At 45.4% G+C, this 18,991-nt stretch overlaps 1 protein-coding gene across 1 annotated transcript in view; it reads right to left on the reverse strand.

The window, feature by feature from the left end:
- Window positions 1-1,410: 1,410 nt before the first annotated feature.
- PTH1R (parathyroid hormone 1 receptor) overlaps window positions 1,411-18,991 on the reverse strand; it is a 134,959-nt gene continuing 117,378 nt past the window's right edge. The window contains exons 12-15 of the mRNA XM_075082129.1: window positions 15,970-16,064; window positions 13,413-13,554; window positions 12,701-12,742; window positions 1,411-11,689 (exon numbers count right to left, since the gene is read on the reverse strand). Of these exons, the coding sequence (XP_074938230.1) occupies window positions 11,327-11,689; window positions 12,701-12,742; window positions 13,413-13,554; window positions 15,970-16,064 (642 nt within the window). The 3' untranslated portion in view covers window positions 1,411-11,326. The remainder of the gene's footprint in view (window positions 11,690-12,700; window positions 12,743-13,412; window positions 13,555-15,969; window positions 16,065-18,991) is intronic.

Below are 18,991 nucleotides of genomic sequence, written 5' to 3' on the forward strand. Positions count from 1 at the left end.
GGCAGAATGCACCCAGCCCATCTTTGTCCTGCCAGCTCTTGCACCACAAGTCTACTGCAGGAAAAAACCATACTGTGATGGTCATAGAATCATAGAATCATAGAATGTCATCTTCATTCCTGCTTCACAGGTAAAATGGTGCTGCCCAATTAGACATCCTGCACATTATCAACATCGGAGCTGCTCTTGCTTCACTTGTGGCCATAAACAGCCCAGAAGAGTGAATCTGCTACCAAAGCTACCCCAGCATGGGGTGGTGCGTAGTGTCACGTTTTCTCTGGTTGGTGATGCCTGGGAAGAAAGCAGCTGGGTTCTGTGGAGCCAGCAATGCAGCGTGTGCGCAGTTGGCATCAGCTGGCTTAATCCACCATTTGTTTGTGGAGCGTAGAAGGGATCCAGTCTCATGTAGGAGTGTGTGAAGCAAGAGTCGCCACTAATTTGGGCCTTGTGCATAACAAAAATCAAGTGCTTAGTTGTGGACTCTGAAACCATTTAGGTCTGGAATAGCTAAATGAGAGGGGAAAGGTTACAAGAGGAATGAGTTCCAAAGAGTGCCTGAAAGTACTGAGCAGTCTAGGCAGCGGGGATGCCATTCCTGAAGTTCTCCACCACTTAGGTTTTACTGTGATTATATTTCATACTCACAAGGAGCAGCATTTGCTCATGCCCAGTTACAACCTTCTCTCTCTGTGACAGCAGTGCTCCAGGGAACCAGCCTGCATTGCTTGTGCCGTGCTGGATGAGGGCATCACATAGCTGTGAGTGGAACGAGGCGCCCCTCATCACACTGATGCCGTGAGCGTATCAGGTGGCATGAGAGCATCCTCCAAAATAGCCACTGCAACCGCACTAGAACAATAGAGCTAGAAAGCACCATGCTTTGGGTCTAGGGAGAGAGGAAAGGGTGATTTGTCCGGTTTGGCTTTTGCCACTGCTTTATTTTTGTTCTGCAATTTTCTACTGCATTCTCCAGCTGATGTTTAGGGCCACAGCCAGTGAGATGCCATGCACCCTTTTACTCCAGTGATAGCTAGCGCAAATGATGAGGGAAACACTCAGTTTTAATGTGAGATGAGGGGAAGGCTACGACTTACTGAACTGCATCACCCAAGCAACTGTTAGCCACATGGAGGTATTTAAAAGATGTGCATACGTGGCACTTCAGGGCATGGTTTAGGAGGCATGGTAGTGTTGGGTTGGGGGTTGGACTTGATGATCCTAGAGGTCTTTTCCAACCTTAATGGTTCTATGATTCTATGATCTTTCTGTATCCTGAATGGACTGGAGGAGGTTATGGATCTCCTTCCTCATGAACCCAGAGGAATACCTAACGCATGTCCATCTAAGGGTTCTCCTCAAGGATCTTCAAGGCTCTGAGTCCTACAGGCAGGAAAAGACACAGGAGAAACATTTCATGAGAATCAATAAAGGTTTCTTTTTATTTTAATTCCCTTTTACATATACCTGTGGTTTGTCATTTTCCGCTTGTTACTTTGGTCCATACAGAAAGCAGAAGTGGAGGAATGTAAACCAAATGCCTGCCTGACGACACACACAAGGCAATGTCCTTGTAACACACAGAAAGAAATCACAGTTTTGTCCTTCAGTTTTTCAGTTTTGTCCCTCTTCTGAAGCAAAACGCGGTCTTAAAAACCACTCAGTGGAAGCGCTCATGTTGGAGGGGGAAGAACTCACCTCAGCTCTTTTCCCTCCTGCTCAGACTAGAAAAAAGGAGCCAATATATTGAAAACAGACTCCGCAGGCAGAGCCTGGAAGACCGCTGGGAATGGCTGAGTTCTTTTCCTAATGCCCAGACCCCATCAATTCTGGTGACCGCCATGGCTGGTTGCTGAGACGAAGCAATGAGTTTTAGCAGCAGGTCTGTCTATTCGTGCATGTCCCAGCTCACGCAGATGGCAGGAGATTGACATAGTGTCTCTGAACACGGGGATAGACCGAGGGGATGGGTTTGGGTGATGTCGCTTGGCTATGCCTGTCCTTCCTCTTCTGCCACCAACTGACTTTTCCCTCCCACCAGCTCTACCTCATACAAGCTTTTCTTTAAAACATTTCACCTCTAACAACAAATGGATGTTCATCCTTCCCTGCAGCAACCAAGGAAGAATGATTAATTTAGAGAAGAATAAAAAGGTGAAAGCTTGGCCTGGCAAGAAGCACCGAGCTATATATTTAGAAGGGCTCGTGCCTGTCGAAATGCTCTGGTTTAAATAGATGCTTCTTCTCTGGTGAAGTCATTGTTTTGCCTTCTGTTTTAGGTACCTGAGGTCTGCCTGTTTGGAGAACACCCCTCATTCAAGCTTGTTTTAAGCAGCCTTTCAAGTGGATATTGTATCTCTATTTCAGAGGATGTAGGCTCAGGCGTTTTGGAAACCCAGCGCACACTACTCCCATCTATCTCAAACATTTTAATCCCATGCCTTTTTGCAGCCAAATATCTACCACATTCTAAATCCCCACATGGAGAAGCTGATACCAATACAAAAGCCTAACGTTGTCACTCGTGAAGCATTTCAGGAGACAAGACTGCCACACAAACCATCTTCTACCTCCTGATGACGGCTTTCTGGTCTTGTAGTGCTATTGATCTAAAGCAAAAAGACACCCCAAAATATGGGTGGCAAGTAAGGTTTTGGGAACAAGGGAGGTGATTTATTTCAATCATTACCCTTTTCTTCTTCAGAATTTATGGGTGAAACCCATGGAAACTCCATGGAAACCAACAGTTTGGTGTCAATTTTTATGGGGTCACAGTTTCACCCCAAATTGATGCCAGCACATCTGTGTCATTACACACCACATCGCTAGCCCAGAATCATTAACCCTCAGTCTGAGGAAGATAATCAAATTCCTTAGTTAATGTGCCAGGAAAACATTTGCTATGCTCACAGGGAGAAGTCGCTCAGGACCCAGGAGAACTAGGTCTGAATTCCAGGTTCTCATGATGAGGTTGTTCTAATGTACCCCTTTTTTCAGGTGAAGAAAGAAGGGAAAAATGCCAGTAAGGATGAGGAAGAAGAGAAGGCTGCAATGACTTTGTTACATGTACCCTTTTGCTCTTTCAAGACAGCCCCTCTTTAGGAGAGAGCATAATTGTGCAATAGCCTACCTCTGTCGGATCTGTGCGGGATAGGGAGGTCTGCCTGAGAAGAAGCCAGCTTTATAAGACTTCCTAATTACTTATGATCATCTGCGTCAGCTCTTCCATAACTTTTTCTTCTGTTCCTGGCCCCTGCCAGACCCTGAGCTGATTTCCAGCCCTTCCCTGCCTCACTGGAGTCTCGCAAATCCATTCTGAATTAGGACAAACCTCGTTGCGCTCTGTTCCTGCAAACGCTGCCTTTGGCTTCCTTACAAAGCAGCGCTGCTGCCCAGCAGCACTGAATGCCATCAAGAAACACGGTCAGAGAGGAGACGGCCCCAGATGGGTGTAGGATTTACTACATGCCATAGATGCAAAGGCAGTTCAAGCGACAGCTTTGCAGGTGTGCCCCGAAGCAGCACAGATGTACCATCCCAGAGAAGGACGCAAAAACCACATGAGCAGATCAGAATATTAGGCTTAAATTAAACAAGCATATTTAATAGCAGTGTACTGACTCTAACTCCAAGCCCTCTGAAGACAGTGGAAAGACACTGTGTGAGCTTTGCAGGTCATACTGAATGGCCTGAGATCTTTTATGAGCAAAACATGAGCGAGTTCAGTTGGAGGATGAAACGCTGTGCCAAGGTTTGCAAACCTTTCCCTGGTTCGTGGGAAAGGTTTCAGAGGAACCTCATTTAATATTTCTTTTAATGCTCCCCTGTGACATTCTTTTCCTCACTTGACTCCCAAGCCCTGGCAAAATGTTGATATTGTCTTGAAATTTGTATACTGCGGGGCTAGCGTGGAAACTTGTATGATCTGAGTTCACATGCAAGTAGGATAGAAAAGAAAAGAAAGAAGGGGCTAAGCAAAATCCCTACCAATTGAAACAACTGAGTATGGCTGAGTGACCACAGCGCATGGCAGTGGGCAGAACAGGCTAATATGGACAGGAACAGATGAAACAAGGTTGTTTTATGTGACAGCTGATGCATTGGATGTCTTTTTATTTAATCCCAAACAGCAAGCACGGCCTTTAATTCTCAGCAGAGTGTTTCTGCAGCTAGAGTTGGAAGCTTTATTTTAATTCTATTATGCAAATTGTACATGAGTCTTGAACTGTGGTCTAGATTCAGATCTGTTTTGCCTTGGCATTAGACTGAGTTAACTCGATTAACTTCAGTGGAGTAGCTCCTGCCTTCTGCCAACAAATATAAAATCAACATCAGGTCTAACTGTCCTGCCCTAGAGACCGGCTTTGGATGACTCTGTCTGCTCATTATAGCTATTCTGTCCACCACAGGGAAAATCTGTCCGCTTGGGAGAAGCCAGAAACCCAGACACTGCACAGACCCCATCAGAGCACTCAACAGAACCTGATAAAATAAACAAAGGATAACTTATAATTACTATTTTATTGTTTAAAATCCTTCTTAACTGTGGTGTAAAGACAGTGAGTCTTTTTCCCATTCTCTGTGCCCTTTTCTTATAAATTTACCAAAACCAAAAGACTATTTTGACAGAGCAACCATCCACCTCTGCCAGGGTACCTGTGCTCTGAACCCGGTGTGATGGGTACGGTGAAACTAGGGCACTGTGCAGCTAATCTGAGCAAACCATGTTCCCCCATCCCGATGCTCTGGACTGGTTTTGAAGCTGAGAGCTGAGATTGGCTTCTGGCCATAGAAGACCCCCTGATTTTGTATCCAGTTGAGGTGGAAAATGAAATGCTTAACCACATTCTTTAAAAAAGTTTTTTGGGGTTGTTTGGTAGGGCCCATTTGGAAAAAAGACAGTAAGTGTAGAGAAGGACTCCAACCAATCTGAATTTGGGATGATAAAGAGGGTAGAGGTGGCCACCCTGCTTGTGGCCTTTTTGTGGGCTTCGCTACCCACTAGGGACAAGCACCCTCAAAGATCTAAAACGGTTGATGGTCCACCATCAGCCTAATGCTACAGGTGAAGTAGGTGCATGGGAGTCTGCCAGAACTGCCGAAAAGTCATGTCTCAGTCCCAGCTTCAACTGCCGGACTCAGTAGAAAACACCTGCTCTAAAATCTCCAAAACCTCCTGCAGACCAAAGAGCAGCAAGTGAAGATGTCTGTTAGCACTGAGTGAAGACCCTTTGCCTATTACAAGGCTTGATATAGAGAGAGCAAATTAATTTGGTGTTAACCACTAAATGAAGCACATAACAATATTTCTGTTTCAGCACAAGATTGCTTGAGGTCTCTGAAGTGCATGTCCATGCATCTGTCTCCAACCCAACTCACTCACAATGGCTGGTGGAAGATTTCCTACAGAGAGGTCAAGGAGGACACGGAAACACCAAGGAGACCAGACTTCTGGCTCAAACTTTCTGGCCAACTGGGAAAAACAGAAAAGAAAATCTAACCTGCATTTTTTTTTTTTGTTTTTCTTATCCCTTTTGTCTTTTTCCTGAATTAAAGCAAATTCAATCTGCATTTCCTGAGTTTTGGGTTTTTTTGTAATCAAAGTGGTGGAGTTATGTTTTAATATTGTTCAGTTAATTATGTGTCTTTACAACAACTCAACTCTTCTTTCTTTTGCTCTCCCATCTTTAGCTAAAAGATAAGCTTGAGTTTTGATTTCATGAGGGTCCACAAATACAGTTTGGGTGGAACAGGATAAGTCCAATAATTTTTATACAGAAGGCAGTATTTTCTGCCTCAACCCAAAACATTCCTTTAGGCCAACAGTATTTGCTGTCTGGCAGGTTCAACCTTTCACTTCCATGGACAAAAACAGGAGAACTGCCTTCTAATGAATGTCCGCAGAGATGGACATGCTCTTTGTTTTACTTATACAATTTATTAACTATTATGTTTTCCAGGCAAATCCAGACAGCCATGGCCAATCGTGACGGACATTTATTTATAAGGTCTTTCACAAACTCATTTCCTTTACAGTTTAATATTTTTCTCATTTCAAGACACCCTAAAGGAATGGGTTTAAAATCTACTCTGCCTAGAGAATCACACTGAATGCTTGAAATGCTCTGTAGCTGGCCAGGGATATCATATATGTCCTCTATTTGCTTTGCAGAACGTGGCAGGCCATCAGCAATAGCTGTAAAAATAATAACTAAAATATCAAACAGCAAACCTGTTCCAGCAAGAAGCTTGTTGAAAAAAGCCGATTTTCCTAGACCTGCCTGAGGGTACAACATGCTCTCTTCCCTAGCAGGTGCTGTCAGAAGGGAGGTGGCATGGTGAAGACCTACGTTAACCAGCCCATGGCCTTATAACAAAGCTTCCTCACCTGCTGAGGCCAGATAAGGCCAGAAAGAGAGGATGTGAATCACATTATCGCTCCATAACTTTCCATGACAAGGCTCAGACTGGTTTTCAGCAAACTCATGGGCACCGACAGGTGGGAAAAAGCACATACACCAGTAAGAAGCTATGTTGCGCATTAAAAGACTTCACAGGTTCATACAACCTCTCCCTTAAAGGTCAACTCTTAAAGTGCTTTCTCTCATTTCATGCAGTCCTATCTCAGGTTGAAAGAGTCATTGACCCCAGTGAGAGATTCAGGTGAGTTAAGGGATACGCTGATCACTCTCCTCATTGTCAGTAATTCTGCTCAAAGCTTTCCAGGTGGAAGGTGTGCAGAAAAATCAGCCAGTGAAAAAGCAAGAGAGCACAACCTATAGATGCATTTCCTTAACTTTTTGAAACGTCAGGACCTGAAATTTAAAAACTTTCAAGCCAGACATTGAGTTTGTCAAAATGATAAACAGGAATAAAAATTTGAGATCTTCCCTCTCAGTATATTTTCACAGCTTAAAGAAAGGGAAAATTCTTACTAGCACTGTGGATGTTCTGTGATTTTCAGCCAATTGACCATAAACAGGTAAATGAAGCCAATCCCTGGCTGAAAAGTTCAATTTTGGGACATCTTTGTGAACTGATTTGGCTCTAACATGTATCAGACAAGAAGAAGCAGAGTTGAGGAATGGTGAGGAATAGGATAAGACATGACCTCATCTGAACCAAGACCAAGCAGTATAGAGAAGGTGTAAAAACACCCGTCTGCACGTATCCAAGCGAAGCAGAAACAACACGGCTGCTGCCCAAAGAAACACAAGGCTGAGGAACGCTTAACAGCTCTGTGTCCATCTAGAAAAGAGGTAGATCAAGTAGGAAGGACTCAGGAGGAAAAGTAGACTGTGGTGCTGTGGATGGGAATAGAAAAGGTACTGGGTTGGTACCGTGAGAAGAACCTGCCATGGGGGTGAGAATCCCTGCCCAAGCCCAGCATCTCTGTGGCACTGGAGAAAAGGACACCCATCCAAAAGGTGGGCGAGGAGATTCCTCCCCACGTGAGCTGGTCAGCTGGGATATTGCGGCGCATGGCTTGGAGAAGTGAGGGGGTCAAGAGGACTCCTGAGTGTAGCCAGCTGCGTTACAAGGTGGGAAGAAAAGAGGCACAAAGCTGACGCCATGGAGGAGGGAGAACTAGAAAAATAGAGTCAACATCTCTGCTCCACCAGCCCATGTTGGACCTGAAGCAGGATTGGCACAAACCCTGTCCTGCCTGCAGGGTTTGCAGTGGTCACTAGGTGAATCACAGACAGATGCATCCTCGCCTCAACGCTTTTGTGTGGCCTTTGTTGCTACGTTGGCACTAGTAAATCAGACAGGAGAGGAACCGTCACCCCAGGTGGACTCACACTTTTCGATGGGGGTAAGCTGTCCTTGAGAAGTGCCCGCATCTCTTGGCGACTGAGAAAGCAAAGATGACCCCACCCTGAAGCTAGAGGCTTTGGCTAAGTGCCAGCAGGACCCCTCTGCTTGCCCTTCCAGGGCAAATCGCAGCCACAAACCGCGGTTCCTTCTCTGTTTCTAGACATCGCAGGTCTGATCCCTTCCTTGCTAAATCAATGGAGGATATTTCTGGATCTCTAGCTAATAGTCTGTGGCCTATATGCTTAATTAAGAGTTTGTGATCAGCTCAGGAAAGACAGGAACAAGCTTTGACAAACATGCAGGTTGCTGTGCCTTAATGGCAGTTTTTCCCCTGTTTTGGTACCAGCATTTTCCCAGTTTTTGCGTGAATATTGTTCATGCACATGAACACCCAGAAAAAAAAATCTATTATGTATGATTTGTAATTGAAAGGATGAAGAAAATATTTCTTTCCCTGTACATCCCTTGTGCATGTAATTTTATCAATGTTTAACAACAGGTTTTAGACACTTATTCTAAATAATCCAGTGATGACTGCATTTCAGTGAGGACTGAATTTTATGAGCGGTGTTGTATTTATTTATAAATAATTTTATAGCTTTTGCTAATATCTTGAATTTTGCTGAGTGATTGTCAAACGTTATTAATCTTGAGTTCTCAGTAACAAACACAAGCAAATAGTGAGTCACTGGTGAGGTTTTTTTTTTGGTCTTTTTCTTTTTTTCCTTTGTTCCAGCAGTGAAACGATACACTAAGAAATTTCTTGAGTGAGAAAATCAGAAGGATCATCACATCTACTTGGCAGGATTTAAGGACAACGCGCTTCTGGAAGGTTGGAAAGCCAGAGCCAGCATACTCAGTGTTCTTCCCTCTCACCGGTGCTTCAGGCAGATGGGATGCTAAATAATGCAGCTGTACACACTCTGACAGCCAGCTGCCCCCTTTGATTGCCTCCAGAAGCCATACCAGCATCTCCGAGGAGAAGGAGAACAGTGAGCGTATCTGGGCTGACCCGGGTTTCTGCAGAGCTGGTTAGCTCTCCATGACAAACTTTCACTAGAGTTGACTTCTCTTGCAAGATTACCTAACTTCTCTGTGATATTGTTGTTAGTGTTGTTATATGAACAACAACAACAACAAGAAGAAGAGAGCATGAAAAAATATTTCTTTGAAAACCTGACTTTTCAATAGCTGCCATTTGGTGGTAAATGGTTATGATGACTTTTGACTTGTTCTAATGACACAAAACAAAACAAAGAACAACAGAAATAAATACTGACTTTTAAAGACCTCCTCATGTGTGTCTACAGCTGGTGGAGAGGTGCTTCAGTGCCTGACAGAGGACTGCCTCTCGGCCACCACATCCCCTACCAGGTCTGAATCAAAAACTCAGAGATGTCAAGGGGAGGAGGTTTTTCCCTTGATATCACTGGGCTTTGGTTCAGGCCCAAACCTGGGAGGTTGCTTTAAGAAGACGTGGGACACAGAGTCAAGATCCCAACTGCTCTTCCTGACCTTCTTCAGAGTTTTGGGAAGTTAGTCCTTAGTTTGCGTCCTGGTCCTGGTTACGTCTCAGAAGTGCTGGTTGATGTTACCCAGCAGCTGTATCTAAGGGATCAAGATAGAGAGTGGATTATCCCATGGGCCCCACCTGCATCCTAAAGGACTTCTGCAGACTTGCCCAATACCTCTTTCCTATTTCATTTCAGTAACAGCTAGGTGAGGTCAAAATACTTCAGGTACTAGAAACTTGCCAAGAAGGAAAAAAAGAAATAAGGAAAAAAAGCACATGAGGAGCTGACTCCTAGACTGCATCAAGGGAACAGTGATGTTATGACAGGGGCTGAAGAGAGAGGCCAGGCTGGCTCAGCCAGAGCCCTTCCTCTGGGGAATCACGTGCTGCAATAGGATGTTTGGTCACTGTTTCTGATTTCCCGCTTCTGGGCAATTCTGAATCATGCTTGGGAACTGTCAGAGACCCTTCCCTGGATGCTCAGCTGGTGTGAAAAGACCCCAGCACAGCGCGCTGTTGGCCAACAAGGATGGTACCTCTTCATCGCTGCTGAAGACATGAGGTGTGTCAGAAAATGACCTTTTGGCACACCTTACAAAAAAATACCAGCAAGGAAAACTCTGCACAGTGACAAAATCTCCCTGGTCTCCCTCTCCTGTAAGAAGGAGGCATTTCCTTACGCTCTTCCCATCGGAGGCAACGCAAAATATTTCCTCATCTGAGCATCTCTAGGCAAACTCAATGACTCTGGTTGAAGTTACACTTCTTTACACCAGCTAAGAGTCTGACCCCATGTGCATATGTGTGTGTGTGACCAAACCACAAAAATAGGAAAGTTCAGAAGATATTCAGAGGGAGACCATCCCACGAGCAATCTCTGTGCCTTTATCCAGCAAATTTTGCCTTCGGATCTCATGAGGTGGGTTTTTCTGGCTGTATCCAGCAGCTTGTGCTTCTGGGTGATACAGGCAGACTGTTGATGGAGTCTTTCTCCTCATGAGGGTTCGATGAGTGAAAAGCAGGAAATTCAGAGAAGCATTTAAAAAAATGTCTGAAGCCTGTTGCCATAAGCATCCACAAAAAGGGAGGGCTGAGTTAGCTACCCTCTGAACTGGTTTTAGCCACGCACACACACAGGCTCACCTACCCAGGATCTGTAAATTCCCCACCCTCCCTCAACCCACTTGGTGGGCCCCTCTCTACTGCTGCATCTGGAAGAACAAAAATATCGCACATTCTGATAACCACATTTTCCATCCTAAAATTGCACTGGTTTCTGGCTTGCTACTGGGACTCAGGTCAGGGAAAGGAGAATAGAGTTTTCTGCCTGCATCCAGCGACCATGAGCCGTTAACCCTGCCCACCCCAGCAGAGCATTTTGCCAAGGAGTGAGATTGCCCAAGGGAAGAACATGCGACGGGTTGTACCACGCTGTCCATGTTGAGTGCTTGTCTGCAAGATCAGGCAGCTGTGACCCCCAAGGGGTCTTGAGCGGTGTTGTGTGTGTTACCAGGCAGACTTTACAGGCAAAGAGCAAACCAAACTGAAGATGCTGATGCCCAGGGTGGCTTGTACCCTCACAAGAAGATGGCACTGTACACTCCCCGCAAGACTCTTGCTTTACTGGGTGAGACTCCTGTCCTCCTTGGCTGCCCACACTCTCCAAGAGGTCCAAGGACCACGTGTTGCTTTGCAACCTTCCCTTGCGAACTCTCAGCATCTCTGTTGTTCAGCAGGTAGCAAGGCCCACAGGTCTGGGTAGCCCTGCCTCCGTTAACACCAGGGAGACTTAGATCACTGAGTATATGTATGTGATCGACAGCTGGCCACATTGGTGGCTCACTTTTCCTTCCCATATAACTTAACCTCTCGTTCCACAGAAGAGAGAAACTGTATGGAAACCCTTGGCATCCGATGTGTGGCCTGATGTTCTTTTGCCCACTAAATGCTCTCCAGGAACCTTTTTCATCCTTTTGCTTCTTTTTTCTCCTCCTCTCTTTACATCACTGTCTCTCTTTCTTCTTCAATGAGTACTGTGGGCCTGTCTCCATCGTAAAGCCCAGAGCCATTCAGGTACTCCTCATCTTTGTTGTACTGCTCTGGTCCAGAAGAAGGCATGGAGTTTTCAGAAATTGAGCCATTTTTTACATAACCTGGCAAATTCCGGTGTCCGTTGAGGGTCCCTGGTATAAGTCTTGTATTGAGATGGAGGGCAAGTGCCCCTCTTGTGGCTACATTTGTGATGCTGGTGTGGGAAACCATTGGTCCATAACTGTAGGTTGTGCTCCCACTTCGTGCTTTCCTTTTAAAGTCAAGTGCTAATGTCCACCTGCTCCATGACTTCTTTATTTCTGCTTGGACCTGAGAGACAAGGGGAGAAAAAAAGTGTGAGTGGGAGGAGAGAGGGGCAAAGAGTCATCAGAAGGAGGTAGTATCCACAGACAGAATGGGTGAGGAACTCTGTGGAGTGTGGAATTGGAAGGAACAGTAAATTCACATTAAATCTGCCCTTTACAAATGAAATATTTGACACCAGGAAGCTTGAATGTGTCAAAACATCTAACTGAAAATATAGATTAACTCTCTCCCAGGGTTAAGGGAGACTGAGCAGCACACCCAAGAGTGAGTCATCTCAGTGTACCATGAGCATGAAGTATGAAACACCTTTGGAGGTGCCTGAATCTCTAGAAATTTCCTCTATAAAGGAGTTAGCTGGCTACTTTAGACTGAGCGTGTTAAATTTAGGATGAGATCAATTCCCCTTATGGTATGGATTTCATCTTGGTTTTATGCTGTAGAACATAAGTAGCATATTTATAGTTGCATTTCCCCTTAAAGTCCATAAACTTAAGCCAAACCAGCCTTATGCTGGGCCATGAAAGTAGCTTTCCTGGTGTGCATCCACTGACCATCTAGTTTCTTAGTTTTCAGCCATAGAGGGAATTAACGGAAACAAAGACATTAAAGCATATCGCTCTGGAAATAGAAAAAAAGGTCGATAAAGTCTGGACAATCAAAACAGCTTGCTGGTTAGGCAGCTACTCTATCAATCCACTTTTCTGCCTGCCACAGATCTGAAATTAATCAGCACTAGACAGCACTTATGCTGGGGAAAAAAAAAACACCCACATTTTTTTCGCCATTAGCCACTTCCAGTAGCTCATTTATTGGTGACATATTGACCTGGATGTCTTACATGACCAAAACTGAGGGTATGAACTTTCTGTGTGGACTGACAGACCTTTAAATGAGTGCAAAACAGGACTGCATCTCAAGAATAAGTGGGGATGTACTGATGTGCATCCACTTTACCATCTGTGTGTGGAACTAACCAAACAGAGGAGGGAAATAATTAAGAAGCCGGCGACTTACCTCTCCATTGCAAAAACAGTATATGATGGCAACAAAAAATCCCTAGAAGGAAGAAGAAACAACATATTAATGTTAATCTTGCTCTTTCCTGCTGGTGCTGCCCACTGTCCCTGTGTTCCTCTGAAATAAATGAAATTCATAATATGCTCTAAATAATGTGCATAAGAAACCTTGCATTGTTCAGTGGCATGGGAGACAGATAAACACAGACATTTCCCTGCAGACTATTGACAAAGCAGGTAGAATTTATAAGCTCTCTGGGTCGTGGTTTAGCTAACAGGTCTATTTTCACCCCCAGAACTTTTGCAAAGTTTCTGAGATGGTGACGGGTGCCTGGGAGGGTGGTGGGGTCTCCCTCACTGGACATGTTTATATACATATTGGATAAACATTTCCACTGTTTTACACGTAGCTGATCCTGCTGCATTAAGGGAGGGTGGAAGATAACCCTGATGGGACTTTTCCAGCTCTGGCTGCAAGCGGGATCAGAAAAGAAATTCAGATGTGAGCGAAAAATCCACCACGTATAAAGGCTCAGTGTTTCATAAATATAAAAGATACTTGTTGTTAAAATACTGTCAAATCATCCTGTGGATGAAATCTGGTGTACTGTAAAAACAGCCCTGCTTCCAAAGACAACCTTGCACTGTCATTTCCCTCCTCTCCCCATTGCAGTTCTCATCCTTTGCCCCCATTTTAACGGTTACAATACCTGGAAAGAGTTGAACAGCATTTCGTAGTGCATTTGAACTTGCCAAAGAATCCCTGACACATCTGTGTATGGCATAGCCATGAAAACAATGTAGTGAACGCCAAACAGAGGCATAAGGACGAGGGTAGATTTCAGCAGCTTCCTGTAGCAATAAGGGAAGACAAAGGCACAGAGGAAATTAGTAGATGGACTCAAACTCCCCGCCAAACTCATCCACCTCATACCTTGGGCACAAGGTGCCCTGGGGAGCATGGAAAGGCGTGTGGCCAGCAGGGCGAGGGAGGTTCTCCTCCCCCTCTGCTCTGCCCCAGTGAGGCCACACCTGCAGGGCTGCGGCCAGTTCTGGGCCCCCCAGTTCCAGAAGGACAGGGAGCTGCTGGAGCAAGGCCAGCGCAGAGCTGCCAAGGGGATCAGGGGCTGGAGCATCTCCCTTGGGAGGAAAGGCTGAGAGACCTGGGCTTGTTCAGCCTGGGGAAGAGAAGGCTGAGGGGGGATCTCCTCAATGCCTATAAATATCTGAAGGGCGGGTGTCAGGGGGATGGGGCCGGGCTCTTTTCAGCGGTGCCCAACGCCAGGCCAAGGGGCAACGGGCACACGCTGGAACACGGGAAGTTCCCCCTGAACATGAGGACAAACCCCTTCCCTGTGCGGGTGCCAGAGCAGAGGCACAGGCTGCCCAGAGAGGCTGTGGGGTCCCTTCCCTGGAGACATTCACCCCCCGCCTGGACGCGGCCCTGTGCCCCTGCTCTGGGGGTGCCTGCTCCAGCAGGGGGTGGGACGGGGTGATCTCCAGGGGTCCCTTCCAAACCCCACCAGTCTGTGATTCTGTGATTCTGTGATCCTCCAGCATGTCTTGATGTGCTAGTCTAACCTTCTCCACATGCATGTCCCCATGCTGCTGTTGGTACTGGAGATGAAGACACTAAGGCATCTTTTACAGCCTCAGACCATGCCCAGCTTTGGGTCAGGACCATGGGAAGTGCGTGGAAGGGTGACTGGAAAGAAATGTGCACTGCTGCTTCCAGCCCCCAGCCTCTGACCAGCACTAAATCCCCTTGTCCCTAAAGGATGGTTCTCCTTCAGATGACAATGATTGGACACAGTCCTTTACAACCTACAGTAGCTGATGCTGCTTGAACAGGGGGTTGGACTAGATGACCTCCAGAGGTCCCTTCCAACCTCAAACATTCTGTCATTCTGTGATTCTCTCTGCTTATTGAGGCAAGACACAAAGGTCCACCCTGGGTTAGTGCCTCCTGTGCGATGAGCAGGGCTGCTGAAGAGGCAAGTGCATCCAGGAGCATACTCTAGATATCAAGGGGAAGAGGACGGGGCACTATGGGTAAGCAGGAGGTGAATACTCTTAGGAGGTGCTTTGGGCTGCAGTATCACTTGAAAAGACCCTTTTTAAAGAAGCAGCTCCATCTCAGCATAGGACTTATTTTGGGGACTGGGGGCAGGTACAAGACAATCCCTAGTACTTGGCTGGGTTTGCTCCTGAGGGAACCAGCCTTGCCTGGAAGTGATGCTAATTGAAGGATTAAACCTTCTGCCAAGAGTTACAGCAAGTGACCAAGTTCAGGCAATTATTAAGAAGGGCACACATCACTACCAGAAATACCTGGTACCTCCTCTGTCCAGCAACTGGAAACCACTGAGGGAATTTAACACATTAAAAGGAGAAGGCCTCATCCAAACCATAATTAATAGCAAGCTGCAGCCAGGGAGAAATAAACAAATAGATAAATCAGAGCCCTGACAGGGCAGCGAGGAAAAATGGAGAGGTGTTTTCCTGCCAAATCTCATTCCTTCTTCAAATGAAACGTCTTGTGTTTGGAGAGTGAGGTGGTAGCAATGAGCTCATGGTTTGCAGCCCAAATCATTCTGCTGTCCCTCGTCTGCATGTGTTGTGCTGGTTAGTCCAGCTCAGGAAATTATGAGAAGCTCTGGGGCTCTAAAGCAGCCGAGGTGTCTCAGCAATCTGCTTTTTCTGTCCAGTTTTGACCATGCTACAAATATATTAAATTATCAAGAGAGAAGAGCTGGCAGAACAAAGGAAAACAAAACAAACAAGGAAACGTCAGATTTCCAGCAAAGAGTCAGGAACCTCTTTTCATTTCAGCAAAAGAACTGAAACACCCGCTGAAGGGCAGATTTAACAGAGACTGAGTTTTACAAAGCACAGGAGGGAAATAAATAGAAATAAATAAACTGGTACAAGTTTTAGGGGCTTCAGCAGCATAAACAATGCTTTTATTTTTGCACTCTTGGTTCAAGGCCAGCACAGTCGCTTCCAAACTAGCTGAAGAGACTGAATTCCTCTCTTTAACCTATGAGGCAGGTCCCCGAGGTTGGATTTGAAAGGTTTAGGAGATGTTTAAACTGCTGTTGATTTGTTCTGCGTTACCAGATTTAGAAGACAACAGCCTTTCCACCTTATTTTAGGCATCTACAGTGTAGACACCATGAACTAATCACCCTGGGCTCCCTCTGCAGTCAAGGGGGTGAAACAGGGACTTTAACATCTCCCAAAAAATGGAGAAGGTATGTGACTTACCTGTATTGTTGTCGTGAATCACACCTCCCTGCATTCGTCTCTCGTAGCTTGGTTGCTAGGACTCTGATAATATTGATAAAAAGAATAAAATTTACCTGGAAGAGGTGGGGGGAAAAAAAAACAACAACAAAAGGATAACTGTTAAAACAGATCCAGATGATGACAGTGTTGATTAGCCAATGCTTTCCCCAGGATGAGTCCAGGGGCTGTGGCAGTGACCTGGTCATGCTGTGTATGAAGCTCCTCCTGGGAGTGCTCGTCCTGTAGAAGGGATGAGCTCCCCAGGAAAGACCCAGTGTTTGCTGGGATCTTGTCAGCTGTGTTTAACTGGTTGAAAGAGAGAAGGAAATGGCTTTCTCTGACAAAGTGTGGTCGTCTCGCATGGAAGCACCTACATCTGAGCTAGCCAGCCCAGCAGGCACCTCATAACCGGCTATGATAGCAATATATAAGGCAGTGCTTACCAGGCATGTTTAGGTACTACAGACAGCTCTCAATATTTTCCACACCATCTCTTTTAAAAACACCATACAGTGATATGGGTCATTTTCATGGCCTCATAAACCTGTGAAACTTAGTTCAAGGTCTAGGGAGCAGAGTGCAATTAGGTTATATTTGCCTCCTGCAGCCCACCCAGGATTAAGATCTCCTCAGACTAAAAGAAGCATTAGTGTGATGCTTTTCCATATTGCCATGTGCAGAAGGAAAGAAGAGCAAGCAAACTGCACCATGACGAAGACGCAGAGTAGTCCTAACTAGAGATGACAGATCAAGAATGCAGAAGTGCATTATAACTGTAAAACTTCTGTTGTATGCCTACTGCCAACTCTCCCTCTGGAGGGGTGTTTAGTAGGGACCAGGTAAGGACAGTAAGGAAGCAATACCTACTTCCTACACAGGGAGCCACATCTATGAGCCCATCTTGGGGCCAGCTGCTCAATCAAGCTAATCTAATCCTACAGGACTCATGGTGACCCATGCAGCAAAAGGTAATGGCAACGTCTCGTGGCTACACTGAAACTTGTCAGTGATGAAAGATGGGGATATGTTTGAGGGATTCTCAGCTTTCTGGAGCTCTTCAGAGGTTGGTTTCACTGAGGCTGGGATGACACCTGCTGCTGCCCCGGCCAAAGCCATTCATGGGACTATGGCAAGGCCACAAGCAGAAACGTTGTGCAGCTGCTTGCACTGGGTAGATGCAGGTTGCTGGGCTAATGCTGATGTCTATGGGTTTCTCTGGAGGCTTGCAGCAGTGGTTTGACTTCCCAGATGCCAGTAGAGCAGCATTTCAAGGAAACAAATTACCATGCCACACACAGGCTCATAGTTTTATGCCAGAAGGGACCATTGTGAACCTCTAGTTTGATCTGCTGAAAAAGAGCAGTCCATAAGACCTCCTTGTATTCATTTTCGCTTGAGCTATAGCAGATCTGGGTTTCAGTGTTTCCATGACGGAGATCCTACCACAACCATTGGTAAGTCATTCCAATGGTTAATTATCCTCACTGTTAAAACAAGTAGTTCCCTGAGACACTGAATGAACATGGCCTGGTTTGCTATGGCTTTGTCTTCTGTGGTTGGATTCCTTTTCCTTTAACGAGGTGCAAGTTCATTTTGAACAGCTCTCCTCTGGGTTAAAAAGGGGGTAAGATCATACTACACCCTTTTCCCTAAAGGGGCATTAGTAGAATTTCTCTCCTTTATCTATTTGACTATTTTCATGAGGTTTGTGGGAATTTAACATCCATGCAATCCCATTCCCTAAGTTACATTTGGTTGGAATTTACTGACTGGCACAAAAGTTATAACGGAGAGATGATAGACCAACAGGCAGAGAAGCACACAGTCTAGGGGCATATAATTCATTTTCATTGGAAACCAATCTGGAAGGAAAAAAAAAGGCAGGCTTTGTTTCTCATATGACTTTTTCTAGCTTCAAAGGCTCAAAAGCAGGATCTTGTTCTGCATTTGCCAGCTGAATGGAAGATGTCCAACCTTATCACAGTCAGGAGGAAAACTCTGCTGACTTCCTGAAACATGTGCTAAGTTTTAAATGAAATCCAGAGAACTGAAGGGCATCAAAGCTAGCAGCAGAGTGGAGGGATTTTAAAGCCCCTCAGCCTCCAAATTCTCTGCAACTACATCCAGAAAATGCATAACTTAGTCCAGCAACATGCGACCAGCCAGTGTGGGAATTGAAAAGGCAGCCAAGTGAACAATATGAACCCACAGAAACTACCCACAGAAACAACCCACAGAATATTTTTGCATTATAAATAGTTGCATTTGCAAATAGCCGGGGTACAAGCACAGCAGAGCCTCATGGAGAAACATTATTTTTACAAGGACGAGCCTCAATTGAGCTCTTTTTCTTCTGTTAATTGGGCTTTAAATTAAATGCAATGGTGTTGTTGGCATTCACCTAGTTGAACTATCTGAACTTTCTTCTCCATCTTACTATTTCGTTTCCAATTACCACGATGTGGTCTTGGTGATTCATTTCTTCCAAGGTGCAGAACTAACTGCTAGAGCCAGGTGGAGAATTTCCACCAAAAGGAAATTCTGATGAAGAAAACCCCACCCCCCCAACGCCAAAGCAGCTCACCTAATTGCACATGTGAGCATGTTCACCTCAGAAACTTCCCTGCTGTTTATATGCAGATGGTCTGATTTTCTTCTCACCCACACTGATCACTTTCAAAGGCCTTCTGATTTTGAGTCAGAAGTATAGAGCTTGATGCAAAACCCTCTGAAGACTATAGAGAGATTCATACTGACACCACTCAGCTACTCGTGGGTGAGTGTAAAGGGGGACTAGGATGTGTGGGAGTGGACAAGCTCTTTTGCATGTACTCATCTAACCATCAGGAGATGGAGTAACTGAGAACAACAGAGAAAGACAGAAGGAGGAAAGAGGGTAATTCATGAAAACTGCTAAAGCAGGTTCTCTAGCTGATTAGGACACTGCTCAAGCAAACACATAACTACCCACTGAATTCCCCTTGTGAAGAAAATTGCACCT

Source organism: Phalacrocorax aristotelis, chromosome 2 (genome assembly GCF_949628215.1).
Source record: "Phalacrocorax aristotelis chromosome 2, bGulAri2.1, whole genome shotgun sequence".
NCBI classification, from domain to species: domain Eukaryota; kingdom Metazoa; phylum Chordata; class Aves; order Suliformes; family Phalacrocoracidae; genus Phalacrocorax; species Phalacrocorax aristotelis.